Genomic DNA, 17,181 nt, shown 5'->3' with positions numbered 1-17,181 from the left:
CCACTATCTACTATGGAAAATCTATCCACTATGGAAAATCTACCCTGAAGATAAATAGAAGAGCAGCTCTCCGAGATCCCTGCCCAGTCCTCACTGCCCAGTGAAGATACTTTATTATGGTACTTAGTGAATGTGATTTTGTTACAGAAAAGGATGCAAGTTTTCATGTTACAGTCTCAATACTGTAATAACAGTGTTATGGTGTTGAGCACTGCGTGTTCAATCTGGACAGCTGCAATGGCTCCGTACCTACAGTTACAGTAGAGGACGTGTCCATCTCTGTGAAGCTGCTTCGCTAGCTCGAGCTGATGGTTGTCCATCAGCTTTTCATTTATTACCACCAGGAGCGGTTTTCCTTCTTCTAGAGTCTCCAAGCAGCTACCTGCACCTACAGGAGAAGCAGAAAACACTACGAGCACTCTCACCGACTGATGAAGCATCACTGAAGCACGAGACACTCCTGAAGGTGCACATTTCACCCGCACAGCTCTAGCTGGTGACCTTAACCTCCCACACCAGAGACAGCCACACATCACTCGCCCACGGTTTCCTCCCCCGAGAGCACAAGGCAGGCAGCCCGCGGGCCTGCAGGTCTACCTGCGTGGCTGATCACCAGGTCGGCCCTCTGCAGCTCCTCGGCCAGCGAATCCTTGAAGCGGAACACGTCCAGCGTCAGGGTCAGGTCGCGCCGCGGGGCCGGCTCCAGCTCTCCCCGCCCGATCTGCAGCACCAGCCGCTCGCAGCCGCGGCTCCGCAGCGCCTGCAGGGGGACGGCCGGGAGGGCTCAGCTCGCACACCGGGGCTCCCAGCGGCTCCCAGTTGCTCCCAGTCTGGCACAGGGCTGCCGCCCCCTCCCCTCCCAGTCAGTGTCAGCGGGCGGGCCCCGCTGAGGCGCCGTAAGGCCGGCCGTGAGGGGACAACCCCCAACCCCCAGCCGCCCGCCCGGGCTTTCCCCCGCCTCACCCGCATGGCCGGCGGGGAGGAGACGGCCGCGATCAGCTCGTCGAAGCAGGTGGTGCCCACGGTGACGAACACGGACTTCATCGCCGCCCGCGGGGCGCCTCAGCGGCGGGCAGGAGGCCGCCAGAGAGCGCTGCGGAGCCCGCCGCGGCGCTCCTAAAATGGCCGCCGCCATGAGGGGCGGCTCCGCGCCGCCCCCGCCCCTTGCGCTTCCAGAGGAGCGAAGGGCACGGGTAGGTGTGACTTACAGAGGGGAAAAAAATCTAAATGTTTAAAAAGGATTCAGTTCTGTAAGTTTTTTTTTTTTTTTTTTTTTTTTTTTTTTTTCCCCCCCCCTCCACGTGTTGTTTTAGCAATAGCGGGGCCCAGTCACTGTAACTGATATCCTGACTGGTACTGGGTGCGCTCACAAGCTGCCACTCCCGTACCACAGCCACCTTTTCTTTAAAGGCTGTTATAAATGGCTCAGTCTTCAAAACAGGACTATAATCAAAGTTTATAATTTATTAAAGGAATACAGGTAAGCAAACAGTGCTAGGTGCGCTGGGAATCTCTGCTCCACCAAGACACACACCAGTTACATCAAGTAGCTGATTTTTATGCTCCTAGGCTAGTACATGTTCATTACTACTTCTTAAAAACAAACAAACAAACAAAAAAAAAAAACACAGGGTTGTTATAATTAGTTTCCTGAATCCAAACCCTCCTACTGGAGCATGTGTATCAGTCTCCGGTGGTCCCTCTGGGGGTCTCTCGTGCTGAAGGCTCGTAGTCTTCCTCCCTCTTGTCCTTCTCCTTTGTCCAACTTGACTGTATGTCAGAGACTTGTGCAGTGTCCCCTGCAAGCTTTGTCTTTCAGTTGTTCTTCTGCTTTCCCTGTCTCCTTAATCTTCTGGCCAGATATCGGAGACTTGCATAGTGTCCCATGCAATAGTCATAATAGTTAGCAGTTATTCTGAAACTCCCCAGATATCAGAGACTTCAAGGGAAAGCCTACAAATACATTTCCCTTCAAGCTCTCTATTGACACAAATTGCTAAAACATTCCTTTGCAAGATACAAGAACTATATACATTATCCACTCTGGTTTTCTTAGGCTTATACAAGGGTATGTATGACAGAAGGTCACATTCATCATACCATATGGCCCTAGAATTGTTCCATATTGACACAATTGAACATATTTCACAAGGCTGTCACTGACATGAACTAGGATTACCGAGGTTTATCCAGCTTTCCCATAACACTGCCTTGTTTCAAGGACAGCTGCCTTTGTACTTTGCTACTGTCCCTTTTCTCTTGCTACTGTTTCATTCAGTTTCCTTCCCAGATTTCCCTGTGTGGTAAGAAGGAAAGTGTCTCTTCCAATGGAAAACAAATCACCAGAAGGAGCTAGATTTAAAGAGCCATTTAATTCGTAAAAAGGTGTGATTATATGCACACACTCACCCCTATATATTTGAGAAAATACCAAAACGGCCTTTTCTTAAATGGCTTTTCTTCGCAAAAACTAATTAATCCAGGAAGCTTGGTTAATGCAGCTGTAAAGCTTCTGGAAGTTGAACTGTACTTGCTATTGACAGTTTGTGCTTTCTTAGCTCCCTCAGTAAGTTTACCACTGCTTTGGAAGAAGAGAGGTCTGATAGTTTGATTCTCAAAATTGAAGTTGCCTGCTAAGAAAGCATTTCTAGAATGACCACACTAAAACAAATATTGCTGCAAATATTGGTGTAAGTGAGGGCTGGAACTTGACAGCATACACTGCAGTGACAGGCTGCCTTCCCAGCTGGAGAGCTCAGGCACCATGGGGAGTCCTGGGTGTCAGACACTGGTGAAAGAAACAGCCGTGAAGTCCCAGGAAAGAAAACACAACAAAATGCTCTCAGGGGAACCATTTCTGAGCTTGCTATTAATGAAGAAAACATGAGGTATCTAGGGCAGACAGACTAGAACAGACACAAGGAAAACAGGAAACTAGACTCAGAAGCAAACAAACAAAAAACAAAGATTCTATCACTGGCTTCCACTGTCATTTTACCTGTCTGACGTGAGCAGTTCAGTAGGTTTTTGCTGAACTGGTCACCTCAGCCTATTAAGCAGGGGAGAAGTCATATCATTACAGAGCAAATGCATGGCATGCAAGCCTACCTTCAAATGACTGAAGGCAGGAGCAAATTGCACACATCTCAGTGAGTGTGCTTGGGTAATTTTTGCCATGTGGAGACCCTTCCACTGATACCACAGCGACTGGGCAAGATGGGAAACAAGGAAAAAGAGGCAAATGTGGTTTGAATGCTGCAATTTATGTTCTGCTTTTATAGAGCAGACCCTTAATAATTTTGACTATGTACACCGTCCCCCCAAAATCACAGACACTGGCAGAGACAAATCTGTCAGAGGAGCTGAAAATGTATATTATGTCCTGATTGCAACTCAGGGAAAAAAAATAGAAGCAAAATTGAAATCAGGGCTAGGAGCTGTATCCTCCTGGTTTCTTTTTCTCACTTTGCCACTTACCAATGGTAACACCTCTGGGAGGTGATCTTTTCTGTTTATCCACCTGCAAGGCAGTGTTTAGCAATTTATCGCCTCTAAAGAATCCTGTGGAGGTGATTATATTAATGTGTAGAGAATTAAGACATTTAAAAGTCCTCACTTTCATTTGAAGCCATTGATTATTTTTTTTTCCTCCTACCCGCCTTTACTTGATCCTTTGAAAGGTCATCATTGAATACAGGTAGGTTTTCCCTACTCCATATTGTCTTTTTTTCTAAGCACACGTCTTTCTATTTCAGGCTGTTCTTACTACCACCTTAAGAAGACTGATGAAAAACACTCCCTTGAACAAATACATGTCAGCTCCCTATGGGACATGATCCCAAGAGCCAGGGAATCAGGCAAGGAGCTGAGATGAAAGCCTCTTCTGAAAACAATGCTATTCATTGCTAAACTGCATTATATCAGTTGTGAAGATGAAGTCACTGGTAGATTTATTACGTCAGGTACATTTTCCCTTTGTGATGAACATCCTGTTGGGGGGGAAGAAGGGGAGAAATAGTGTTTTAGATTCACTAACACCACCATTAAATCTGTTAAAATAGTCTTGTCCACTGAAGGCTAGGATAATCCGTTAGCAGTTGCACAAAACTGAACTGACAGTTTTCTCAAGTGTAACACATTGTGTAATTCTACAGAAAGAAGCTACTCAAATTAAACACCTAAATCTATTTATTCCCTGAATTAAGTTTAATAGATGAGGTCACAGTTGTATACACTGCTGAGCGTTCTAAGAAAGATGCAGAAAGATCTAGCTATCCTGAGGATACCTCTGATTGCCATGTTAATGGATCATTCACAATGCTCATTAGCCCCCTGTTGCTTTCATTTAGCATAATGAGCCACACTAAAATTTATTTATTTTTTGATTAAAGCAAATGGTGCTGACAGCAGACATGGGGGAGGGGGGGCGGGAAGGGTACTTTAACTTGAGAAACAGGTTGTTAAGCAAAACAATAATCAGCCCAGAGTGCACAGGGCCTTGGTGGCACCAATCAGCCTCACCCTGCTCTTACTGCTCTCCCCCAGGCAAAGCAAGTCCAGCACCAGGTGTGGTCTGTGTGATTCAAGCCAGGCAACAACCTCACCAGGAAGATGCAGAACCAACAGCTCCAGAAAAAGGCAGGTAGAGCAGCAATGGTTCAAGCCAGGAAACCCAAACTGTGATTCAGGAGTAAAACTATCTGCACCTCCCTGTCTTTACTTAAAGCCTCAGCTTAAAGGAAGCCCCTTGCACATACACACACTGCCCCCCAGCAAAGGGCAGGTGATAGAAGCCCCAGGTGATGCAGGTCAGGGCAAGTAAGACCTAATTAGTGCAGCTGGGGTCCTGGCAACTGCTGAATAAGTCAGGCTTTGGAGTGAAAGTAAGAATGGTAAAGTAGCAGGTGGTTCAGAGATGACTGTCAACATATCTGTAAACCTTTCTGAGAAAAGGTAGGGATAGGATATTTGAGTTATTTTTAAATAAGGATAGAATTTAAATATATTGGAGTGTTTTCCTCTCTCTCTCTCTCTCTCTCTCTCTCTCTATATATATATATTAGGGTAGGTTAGTGTAATTCAGCAAATGCTTGTTTGTAATTAAGGCTATGTAGCTTACCAGGTGCACGCTCTTGCCCTGCCCAAATGAAAAATAAGCCTCATCATGGTGAGGTAAGTCAACATATTCATTCTGCAGTTATAACAAGTTTAGAGTTATTGTCACTGTTCCTCACCTGTGATCTCACTTTCAGCCATCCACTAGTAACTTAAAGTTCCTTTAAAGCAAGGCCCTCTCAAGAAAACATTGTACGCTATGAGCAGCACATTGTTCATGCTTTTACTATTTGCCCCGTCAAACTCCAATAGTAGAAAATGTGTATTTAGTAAATTGAAAACATTTTGAGTCGTCTTTCTAATCCTCAAGTGAGAGAGAAACTGCAATGCAGACTGCAGAGTACTGTGAGTTACATTCCTATATCTAGGTTTGCTCTACTTATTAATGTTTAGATACAGAAAACTTTTTTTTTTTTTTTTTTTTTTTTTTTTTTTTTTTTTTTTTTTTTTTTTTTTTTTTAGCTAATGGTGGTACATTCTAAAATCTGCTCAATTATTCTTGACAATGCTTTAGGGTATATTCACAAATTAAATGAAACTATGGACGTTTTAAGAGAATAACCTGTTAGGTAAGAATAAACCCGTGCATCTCAAGAAACTGAAAAAACAAAACCAAACCAAAACAAATCACTCATCCTTTCTTAATCTTAAGAAATTCAGAATAATTTCTGTCCTCAAAGCACTGCTCTTCACCTTCCAAATGTAGAAGACCTGATTGCGTAAGTGCACAGTGCTTCAAGGACAGCTGACCATACTCAGCGGTTTGCAGAAACAGACCTTATGTCACCAGCCTGTCAAATAGCATCTGTCTTCCAGTTTTCTCAGTCAAAAATGTCCAAGAGTGAGTGCCTGTAAACAGGGAGTCCTTATGCTGAATCACTTTTGAATTACCTTGTAGAAGATGTTATATGCAGTTTTGTTCAAGATAAGGGTTAAAACCGCTACTTTTAAAATACAACATGTTTAGGATAATGGTGCATCGGGTTTTGCATTTGCTTCTTTTGCTTTTTGTTGCACAAGTGCTGAATTTCACTTTTATGGGACTCTGTTTTGCTCATTTGCTTTCTAGAATGAAGATAATTCAGAAATTGCTGAAAGGATTTCTGAGGTATAGAGTAGGTCTGTGTGATTCCAGCCTGGTATTTTCAATGTGTCCCTGAAAAGTTAGTGTCTTCTGCAGTTTGTAATCCCAGCATCATGCTGTCTAGGGACTGGAGGAAAAAATACTATTCACAGATAACATTGCAGTGACTTTGCTTTGGAGCTTTCAACCGAGCGATGGAGGATACACTCCTCTTACACATTGAATTAGGCTTGTTAGGGTAGTCTTAAACTTAAAAGGAAAAGGAAAGATATCCATTATGGGATTCAACCCCGTCCTAATTTGTACCTGCTGAACATGCGTAGCGTGTATGTAGAAGTGCTTATTTTCTGGTCCATGAGAACTACAGATTGTTCACACAATGAGATATTTGGAGATGATCCCTGCAGTTCTAAGGCAGTTAAAGATCATGTAACCCAGAGTGGGTGTTGTGCTTTGTTCCTGGGTATTCACTCCCACCCTGCCCTTGTGCTTTTACAGGTACTCATACAACCACACAGTCATCCAGCTCGGAGGGTTGGTCTGCCAGAAATGTCATTTGTTTGCAGTTACATCAGTTGTCTGAGTTGCACAAACACAAGAAAAAAGGCACGATTGTGTCACCTTGGACTTAGATAGGTACAATTCCCCAGTATTTAAGCTGTTGTCCACCTCTTCCTTGCCATTAGTAGCTGGGATTGTATTCTGCAAGCCACGTGGTTCAGGCAGTGAGTGACCATTGCCTTTGGGACAGAGCTTGTGTGAACCAGTCCCCAGCTTGGGCTGAAGAGTCTCTGTGGAGCTAGTTGTTTCTCTCCAGGATGTGTGTACTGAGGGAATGGAGGGTCTTTATTCAAGAAATATGGGCTCAAACTGACATAATGTAGTCAAAGACCCAAGAGAGAAGTTTTGAGAAGGCTAAAATGGAAAATAAGTTCCTCTGAGAGCTTTCATCCATCTGTGCTTTATATGGTATGATTTATGTTCTGGTATTGTCTTCCCATGGCAACATCTGGGCAAAAAAATGAAGATGACCTGAGTGCAAGCTGGTTTTTGTTAAGTGAGAAATGATGTATGCTTTCTTTGAAATGTTTCTTGGTTTCTTTTGATGGCCCAGTTTCGAGCACTGTCTCTTTGTGTTCAACGCAACTTGCCACAGTTTGCCCTGAAAGCTCCATAATTATATTACTCAGGAGTAAGAAAATGCATGAAAATAAAGTAGTCAGTTCAATTCTTGGTTTTTGGAAAATGTATACTGCCCTCAGGTTGCTCTTGAGGGCTAAAGACTAGTCACGACTGCCACAATTAAATTTTGCCAACTCCCAAAATGCATAGGCTGAAGGCACTGTATTAAATAATGAAGAAATCATTTGAAAAAAAAAATACACCAACAGAAAAGTAAATAAACCTCTAAGCCTGAAAAGGCTGATTTTCTTTGAGGGGAAAAAATACCAATGATTGGTTAATTAAAGCCACAAACGTGCCTTTCGTTTGCTTTGTATTTTGTGCACATGTTGGTTCTCCTTTTGGCAGCACTGCAGTGGATCACATGAGACACAAGAGAGCAATTGGATTTCTCCCCACTCAATTTACATGTTCAGTTGGTAGTACATTATGTTTCATTCCTTTTTACATATTTATGAATTGGCAAAATGAGTAAAGATGGCTTTACTCCTGTTTCTAGTTGGCTTTATATGCATTTGAACTGAAAAAATGTCCACTTCCTTTTCCTCTCTCATTTAGATATAGTGCTGTCCCTGTGAGGAATGGTATTTCTGTTACTGAGGGAACCGTCAAAATTAGATGGAGAATATTTTGGGGAATAGTTCCTTCATATTAATGTGATTCAGAGATGCTCGGTCTGGGAAAATGACAGAGGAGCATTTGTCAGGCAAATTTAAATGGTATACTTTGAAATATTTCATCACAACATTTCAAATTTCATTTGAATTGTCTCTTTGTGGATTTCTTATTTCACAGTGGGGTTTGTCAGCCTATGTATACACAAAGGCGTAGACTGACTGGCAACAGTAAAGGGGATGTTAGATCACCTCTTCCTCAGGGCTGACTAGCAGAAGGCAGGCACTGGAGTGGCGTAGAAGAGCTGTGTCCACTTACCAAATATCTCACATTTGAGGTGGGATGCTATGGCTTAGCTAGAATGAGTGTTACATGTATATCAGTCCATGATCTGACTACTCTCGCAGATTTTTTCTGAATTTTGTGCTATTTTATAGCATACTTTAAAAGCCCAGGTTCTGGATTTTTAAATGATTTTTAAGGCCTTATGCTTCTGGAGAGGAGACTGAAAGTATTACTCAACTGAATCTTAAGGTCCTGAAGACTAGCACATACATAATATTTATTACATATCGATAACTATGTATCCTCTTATTACTCCCATTCTACTTTGTTTTTACAAATCTCATGATTCTTTGAGACCTGATGTTTGGAAATTCAGGGCTTACTAATTCATGAAAGTAAAGTGCTGCTGGCCTATGCCCTGCACATGAAGTAGGAGGTTACCTTTATACTTGGATATAGCACAGACTCTGTTTCAATCCTTGTTATATGAAGTGTGGCTCAACTGATTTGTACCAGCTGTGGAGCTGGATCTTTACTGACACTTGATGTCTCTGCTAGGTTTCTGTCAAGGATAATATGCTTGCATTCTAGAAACAGAAAGTGGACTTCATATCAAATAAAATTTCTCAAAGCTGGTAATTTCCAATGAGCGCTGAGGACATTTGGGAAGTTGTAAAGGAAATAATTTGAATCACAGAATCACAGAATTTCTAGGTTAGAAGAGACCTCAAGATCATCGAGTCCAACCTCTGACCTAACACTAACAGTCCCCACTAAACCATATCCCTGAGCTCTACATCTAAACGTCTTTTAAAGAATGGTTCTAACACAGGCTGGTGTGCAGACATAGGAGGGAGCCTGAGGTCTGTTGCAAGGAGCATTATCCTGGCTGTGAAGGCTCGATATGGTGATGTCTCTTGGCAACTGGTCTCTTCAGCTTCCCAGGGAACCTCCACTAGTGACAGCCTGGCACTACTCCTTGCTGTCTGTGGAAAACACACCCTGCTATTTCTGCCCCCTAGCTACCAGCAAACACCTTCACAGCAATCCACTGTGTGAATGCTTTGCTCTTTCATATTCTTGCATAATCCCTCTGACAACCAAATCTATTAAAATTCATTTTCATCCAGGCAAATCAGACTCAAATCAATTGAGCTTTGTTCTCTGAAGGCAGATTGCTCTGGTGCACATGCAATCAAATCCTGAGGTGGCCTTGCATGTATTTTTACAAGCACTGAGATATGCTTTGTGTTTCAATTATTCTTTTTGATGCACAGTTTTGAAGGGAATTTAAATATTATGCTCAAGTAAACAGTTTCAGATCTTTGGGAAGGATCTCCAAGTGAATGGTGTTCTTCCCTTTTCCCAACCGGCACCAACAATATAGGTACATAAAAATGTCTGTCCTCACCACGCAGCATAGAAATAGGAAAGGAGGTGGCCTGTGAACCCAGTTTAAATTTCACCTCCCTTGTGCTTATTGTTTTCAAATATCTGGCTCTCAGCAGCAGTACTTTCTGTAGGCATTTTGAATTGTGTTTCAGAATTCTTCAGAGATGCCTGAGTCACTCTACTGAATAAGTAAAAGGATTTTGGGAGGATGGAGACTAGCTGAATATACTGTACAGTGACTGAAAAGCTATTTTAATTCTGCCTAAATAGAAAATAGAAAAGCACGGGTATTGGGCAAACATGACCAGCAGCGTTCATGCCACTAGAGGGCTGCCTGCAAACGCTGCATCAAGGAAATAAAAAGGCAGCAAGCACGCAGGCTCATTTTCGCTTAGTCTTCCCAGCACATTGTATAAGCACCTTTGCATTTGCAATGCCTGTTTTTATCTCCTCAAGCTGGCTACCAAAACCAAAGTGAAATACTGAAAGCATATGACATGCGGTGCCTGGCCCAACAATGGAGGTAGCCAACACAGCTCAGCATAAGGCCTCAAAGATCAGATAATGCCTCGTGCATCGAGTCTGCCTATTTTCAGCAAATATTTTTCAAAGGAACTGTACCCTCTGCATCGTTCCCAAGCCTTTGCAACAAAGGCAGGGGTGCTAGCAGCAGCAACAGAGCCATGATTCATTAGCCTGTCATTTTTGCAATAATAAGATAATAGTTTATTATTTACAGGCTGTCTAGTTGCCGTGAGACATTTGGGATCAAAGTGGCCACTAGATATTTGCCAAAACCATTGAGTTCAACTTGGAGATTCTTAAAAAGCTCAGTCTGGGCCACCATTTTTTTGTTTGCATGTTGATATAGCAGTGAATCATACTGAGAAGAATCAATACCAGAAAAGTCTTTCTTTGCACGCATTTCCTGTTTATGGCCTTCTTTTTACCACCAGAAATGCTACAAATATTTTAGGCAGGGGCAAACCAGAAGGTTAATATTTTACAGTAAATTTCACAAAGATGTGAAGATAAAAAAAATTTGGCTTTTATTTTTTAATGTCCTAAGGACATCCTGTATGCAGAGAGAAGCATAACAGAGACATCTATTAATGTTTACAACTGTCAAACTGCTTTGAGTTTGTGTGCCTGTGTGATTTACAAATATATCCTCTTCCTTAGATACCAACATATGGTGAAAGCTTCCTTCAGGATTTCTTGCATCATAATTCCAGGATAACATTCATCTGTTAAGGATAAATAATCTTGCTAGAAGTCACTCAGAAATACTGGACCAGATTCATTCCAGGTGTAATTTAACGGACTTAGATCTAAAACAGAGCTCAGTGTTACATTTGGGAGAGTCATTATTGCTGCATGCACTAATGTCAAAACAAGGCTGTTTTGCATTATCTTGTCCCTGGAGAAAACATTACCGAACTCAGGATAGTCCTGTTTGCTTCACCTTTTAGCATAGTTACGCATGGCCACCTGTACTTCCATGTAAAATTGCCTTTTCCCTTTCCTTGATAAAACTAAGAGATGTTCAAATACAAAATGTGACTGTTCATTTACATAAGGCTTTGTGTACCAATGTTTCCTGTTAGTGGCACACTACAAAGCGCTGTTCTTGTCACTGAGCCATATTAAAACAGTGATTCATTGTTAAAGAAATCGGTCCAAATGAAAGGCCTTGGTTTTGGTTTGTCTGATATTTAAGTATATCACAGATTGGGTTGACAGCTGAGAGTAGGCTCAGGTCTTAAATCAATCCAAAAGTGAGGTACAACATGCTTGGCAGAAGTACATATTGGTCAACTTTTCTCTGCCTTGCTTGGAAGATATAACTATGAAGTTGAGAAAATTCTTCATACTTCACATCATGGCCCATTTCTAATCCTTTCGGTAATGGCTCTGGGCTTTGAGTGGAGGTATAAGCAATTGGCCATCAGAAATTGGACTGAGGGTGCTTGCAGGCAGCTGGGCAACCATTATATAGAACTGCCTCAGGTTGCTATGTGACTGTGTTGAACTTGAGCCAATGCCTTTGCCACGAAGCAAATAAAGTTCCTTTTCTGTCCCTTATCAAATTGATATAATTGCCTGACAGCACCCACAGTTGATATAATTAGACTTCTGGTATAACTAGTAAAATAAGTTATTTTTTCTGAATGTAAGGAGCTTTGATGTTGAAGAAATGATTCATATCTATGATCAAAAGGAAACATTTTCTGAAGCAGTGTCCCATTTGCCTCCACAGCCTTAGATTTCTGTCACGATGGGCAAAGTTACTCTGTTTGGGTTCTTGGAACCTGGAATTTTATTTTTTACTTTGTGAGGCAGTGACTTGGTGAGGATTCAAGTGAAATCTTTGTTGAGTCTGAGACTAGTATTACACAAGGTACTTCTGGGATATATTGTGAGTCCCTTAATGTTTTCTGTTTATGAACAGCCTACCCCAAGGTACTAATTAGCTAGCGGAATTGCATATACACAGAATACTATTTTGTTCTTCCATAAAAATAAATTCACAATTGAAGTGAATTTAACTGCTTGGCTAACTTGTGAGCATCCTGAATTTCTGAAAACAGCAAAGTAATGACAAACGTTTCTGAGACTAGTGTTTTTCTTCTAAAAATCTAGTTACACATATCTGGTTATTTTTTAGTAACACTACTCCCCATTAATGGTTTGTTAGATGGAATAAAACAATCTAACTATTGTTATTTGTTTTCTGCAAAGCCTGGCCTCAGCGACATCTGACTTTGGTGGTTAGTACCTTTGTTCTATAGGTTGTAATCAACTATTTTCTTTGCCTGTGTACTATGTAGGCTGGAACACCTTATTTTGACATACAGATATGATTTGTGCCAGGTGAAGCATTTCTTTTCTTACTTGAGCTCAAAGATGCCTGAACAAGGACCAGGGGGCAAAGCATGTCTGGCTGAAATCTCTTGCTTCTGAATTTAAGCAATACAAATGCAACTTGTTCTAAATTTTCTTTGGGGCATTCTGTTTTTTCTTCAGACTTCTCAGACAGATGAAGTCTTGAGGATACTTGTGGGTACTAAGTATAATGACATATCAGTTTTAAACTGAACACTGTGCTTCAGAAGTGGCTGCAATAGGAGGAACCAGCATGATCTCCCTGGGTTTATATAACAAAAATGAACACCAATTACAGTGTAGTTTTTCCACTGGGACTTAGCCCATCATTTTGTCTAATTATAGCATGAATCCCACAATGGAGAAAGCCCTTCTTCTGTAAAGAACTAATTCCCTTTAGATATGCTAAAAATCTTAAGGAACTCTAATTATAATACATTTCTCAATAGATAGAGAGAGCCAGAGAGAGTCTGTGCCAGCCACTTACCACAGGGGAAAAAAGAAAAAACAAAACAGAAAAGAGATAAAGGACTACCCCGGGAAACAAGGAGGGAATACGAAATAGTTTTTATAAACTCCTCTCCTCCTTTATCTACGCTCTTAAGAAATATAATGACTTCTCTATGCCTGAAGGCATTACTGTCAATTGAAAGCTGAGAGATTTATTGACATATACTCAAGCAATAATGTTGAACTAGAGACTTGGGAAGCAAATGGCCAAAACCAAGTTTTACTATAATCCTAAGAAATGTTGGGACACTCCAAACTAGCTTGGGTACCCAGACTGCCCAGTCAGCTTTGTGTTGTAACTTCTGTCACCAGACATGTTATATCACACAGTGGGTTTCCTGAGATAGAAAAGGGAAAAACCTCTGATTTCCTCACTCCCACTCTTATTTTTCAGACCAAGTTTCAGTACAGATTTGGCTGGGTTTCTCTAAACCTGAGATAGTTCATTAAACTGCATTAAGCTCAGCTGAAGGTTATTCTAAAGACTGATGAACGGCAAAAAGTCATCATAGAGAAGAGCTGCAAAGCTTCTTCAGCACAACAGAGCATGGTTATAGATGAGAATGGCAAGGAATAGGCTATAGTCACTCAGGGATGAGATAACCACACGTATGCATGTCACAAGACATCAGCTTATTTTCCTGATGTTCTGTTCTGAGTTTTTAAATCTGCAATATTTAATAAAGACAGTGTTTAACATTGAAAATGCCTAAAATATGCCTTCCCCAGCTGTCCAGTGTAATTGAGTCCAAACTCTTATTTTCATTCAACAGAAGGGTCTCATGTCCTTACTAACACTGAATGAAAGATCTTCCAGACTCACTTATGAGAAAGAACAAACAGCCTTCCCAAGAGGAGGAGGATTTCATGTTGTATTTATTTACAGGTTGGTCTACTAAAAAGAAAAAAAAAAAAGAAGGATGATTACTGTTGAAAGATGATACCTGGGGAAGTGAAAACCCTGTATAGCTGGAACTAATCACCTGAGAGACAGACAACAGCTCTCACTGCTTCCTGTCCTTGGAGACATTTGTTTGCCATGTTTGTCTTTCCTTGAGGGAAACAACTGAGGTGATTTATACATGCACAAAGGCAAAATCTCCAGAAAGCAGACAAAGTTTAGCAACTCCGAGGTCTTCCCATCTCAATAACCCCAAAGTCAGAGCATGAAATAACAGTCCAGGGAAGCTGGTTGGCTTCTCATTTTACCTTTAAATTGCATTCAAAGAGCACAAAACTTATTTAGATATTTTTTTGCTGACAATTTCCTGTGTTCTTTCTTAAGTGGTTGACACAGTGATATCCAAAGATAAATGGAAGGAAAAGCACATGGAGCAATCACAGACAAACCATGGACAGCTGAGTCCCGTTTGCTGTACCTGGCCAAAATGCAAGGAACTGCTTGTTGAAAGAGAATTTCTCAAAGCAGGTTGTACTTATAAAAATAATCTCATAGTCAGTCTGCATTCCAAAGTCTTTGGCTGACAGTGTAACATTGACTCTTTCGTTTGGTTTGGCTACTGCTGGTGTCTCAGAGTCTATTGCCTGCTGCGAGAGAGGTCACATTGCTCTAACAAATAAGAAATTAGTACCCTCTGCAACCACACCATCCCTTCCCAGCTGGTATGACTCTGCTTTATCCCCATAGGGGAGACGTATGAAGGTTTGTGCAGTTACTTGTGGTGGCTGCATATGTCAAGATTAGCTAAAATCTAAGCAACCACAGGCAATGTACCAAAAAGATCATCTCTGCCAGTAAGAGAATAATTGATTCCACAGTTGTTTTTGTTTCTGAGAGTGCCACTGTGTGGCTCTTCTGCCTGTTCTTGAATTCAGAGCTGAATCATGAGTAAAACATACAGTGGGAGAAAGCTAAAGCCACACATCTGTGAACACATCTACCCGTAACAGACCTTCCTTTGCTTTGCATGTCTATTTCAAGGATTGCTGTTTGTGTTATGGATACTTGTGTGTCTGCATAAAATGGACACTCTGAGCTAAAGTTTTAATTGTAAGTATTTAGTGTGTATCTTACTCTGTTGGCTGCCCGTGAGGTGTGAGCCATTTCCGCGATCTCGAGTTTCCTCAGCAGGAGAAAAAAAAGAGGCAATGATGCTGAACTAATCAGTATTCATAAAATGCAGAGGCTTATTCAAGCCTTTAATTGACAGGAGTGACACCAACTTTAAAGGTGTTGTCTACAAGCATTATGCCTGAACTGTGACTTGCTCATGGATAAGGAAGGCAGCTTTATAGACAAGGGCCTTCAAGAAGACATCTGGTTCAACCCACTACCTCAAAGCCAAATCAGTTCTTCCTAATCTCTTTGTTATTTCTGTTGTCCAGCATGGGCACTGAAAACACTGAATTTCCACTAAAATGGTATTCATTTGGAGGTATTTTAACAATTCTAAACCAGGCAAAGTATATGCTCTGTCAGGGTATCTTTTCCAAATTGCTTTGCTGTGAGTTATTATTCAGCCTGATGCCAGCTGAGCTTGTCATGAGTGCTCTGTGGTGCCTCCTGCTAATGGAGATGCAAATCCTTACTGAGCAGTTTGAGGGTGGAGGTTAGTAGAGCAGTGGGGCTATGGTGTATCTGGTAGGGAATTGATGCATAGTTGTAAGTCAAACAAAGGGAAAGCAGCCTCAGTATTCTGATCACAGGGGCTCCTTCCAGAGCAGCTTGCAGTTGTGCATATGGCAAATATTGCTGTGCTGTATTTGTCAGCTGTCCCTTCAGTGTTGGTTATGTTGTACAGTAAACAGCTTTGAAATTCGGGATGTAACATGGCACAACCTTAGGCAAAATGAAAGGCATTCGGAACGCTTCTCTTTCCTTTCTCTGTTTTGCTGGATGCTTTCAACAACAGCAAGTCACATTTCTTTCCCACTAGGTGCCAACGTGAAGTAAGTGCGAACTGGTACACTGTTATCACCTGGACTCCATATGCTGACAAAGTCAGCACCAAAAGGGCTGTTCTGAGATTTTCCAAGCTGTGGAAGCATGAAAAAAAAATTGAGAACAACAGCAAACCCACATCAGTTTGATTCTGTTGTGACAAGCTGTAAGATTTGCCAGTGAGCAGCCTCCTCCTGACTCAGATGCGAGCTTCCTGGGCCATTACCTCCTAGTCCTGCCACAGCTATTTGGACAGGTTCCTGGTAAATTAAAGATTATGGAGTAACATTATAAAAAGTGCTGCACATTAACTGCAATGAGCATGAATTAGGCTGAATTAGGGTTGAATTAGTTTGAATTAAGGCAAAAGGAATAAAGTGGAGATCTTCCTTGTAAATTTTGCTTCAGCATTTGGCACCAAGGTCTATGTTTTTCAAACTAGTATTACAGGTTCACATAGAAAAGTCATTTCATTGCTACCATAGTACTGGAAACACCTACCCATGAGTTCTGAGACAAAGACAGGATTCTGATATGTGCATGATATGTAAGGGACATGGGACGAAGAGTGGGAAGGTGGTGCGAAATGTCAAAAAGCCTGTGATACATTCAAATCCAGCTCGTGGCTTTACGTTTTCCTGTAAGTGGAGCCCTACCTCCACACTCACTTGTCTACACAGTTCAAAGTCCCATTTGCTTCTGAATGTTCCCTGCCTTTTAAAGAAGAACTTGTCCATCTAAAGTCAGCTCACAAGGGTGCCTAGGGTACATAGGAACATCACAGATAGGTGCTAGCTACGTGATCCTTCTGTAATGCTGGTAGGTACGTGTGTTCTTCATAAAACCACGAGTAAACATCAGCCAGTAGCTATTGAGGTGCAAGTGTTTCACAACTAGAAGAGGAAAGAGCTTCAGGACAACAGCCAAGATTAAATAAGAGAAATTTCTTGCTAGTGGAGAGCAGATTTTAAGTAACAAAGAAATTTGCTGAGGTCTCATTTGACTTGCAGGTGCCTCTATGTTGTACCTTAATCGATTGCTGTTAAATGGGACTCTGTGAGTAGGACTTTGATCTTGAAGACAGGATTAATGTAGAGAGAGTCAGTTTCGGAAGTCTGTGGCTATTAGCTTGATCAAATTATACTTTGAAAATGGGTTAATAAATCTAGAGGAGAAGGAAGGGAGGGAAAGGTCTTCTGAATTATTCATA

At 41.6% G+C, this 17,181-nt stretch overlaps 1 protein-coding gene and 2 long non-coding RNA genes across 6 annotated transcripts in view; 1 reads left to right on the top strand and 2 right to left on the bottom strand.

Moving 5' to 3' along the window:
- Positions 1-1,162, bottom strand: part of ALG13 (ALG13 UDP-N-acetylglucosaminyltransferase subunit) — a 31,554-nt gene extending 30,392 nt beyond the window's left edge. The window contains 3 exon segments of the mRNA XM_072043103.1: positions 250-388; positions 598-760; positions 964-1,162. Coding sequence (XP_071899204.1) covers positions 250-388; positions 598-760; positions 964-1,044 — 383 coding nt within the window. The 5' untranslated portion in view covers positions 1,045-1,162.
- A 2,753-nt stretch (positions 1,163-3,915) lies between these two features.
- On the bottom strand, positions 3,916-4,656 carry LOC140003276 (uncharacterized). The gene is made up of 2 exons (XR_011811618.1): positions 4,522-4,656; positions 3,916-3,989 (listed from the first exon to the last, which is right to left on the bottom strand). It is a non-coding gene; the product is annotated as an uncharacterized lncRNA (long non-coding RNA).
- A 221-nt stretch (positions 4,657-4,877) lies between these two features.
- LOC119717817 (uncharacterized) overlaps positions 4,878-17,181 on the top strand; it is a 33,176-nt gene continuing 20,872 nt past the window's right edge. Inside the window, exon 1 of one of the 4 annotated variants that reach the window (XR_005268122.1) lies at positions 4,878-4,953. This is a non-coding gene — a long non-coding RNA (uncharacterized lncRNA). Of the gene's footprint in view, positions 4,954-5,214; positions 5,461-17,181 lie in introns of those variants that run through there. The other 3 variants (XR_011811617.1, XR_005268120.2, XR_005268121.2) reach the window with 3 other exon arrangements.

The sequence above is a fragment of the Anas platyrhynchos genome, chromosome 10, assembly GCF_047663525.1.
Source record: "Anas platyrhynchos isolate ZD024472 breed Pekin duck chromosome 10, IASCAAS_PekinDuck_T2T, whole genome shotgun sequence".
NCBI lineage: Eukaryota > Metazoa > Chordata > Aves > Anseriformes > Anatidae > Anas > Anas platyrhynchos.
Note: the sequence above shows the minus strand (reverse complement) of the source record. Positions and strands in the feature narration are given on the sequence as shown.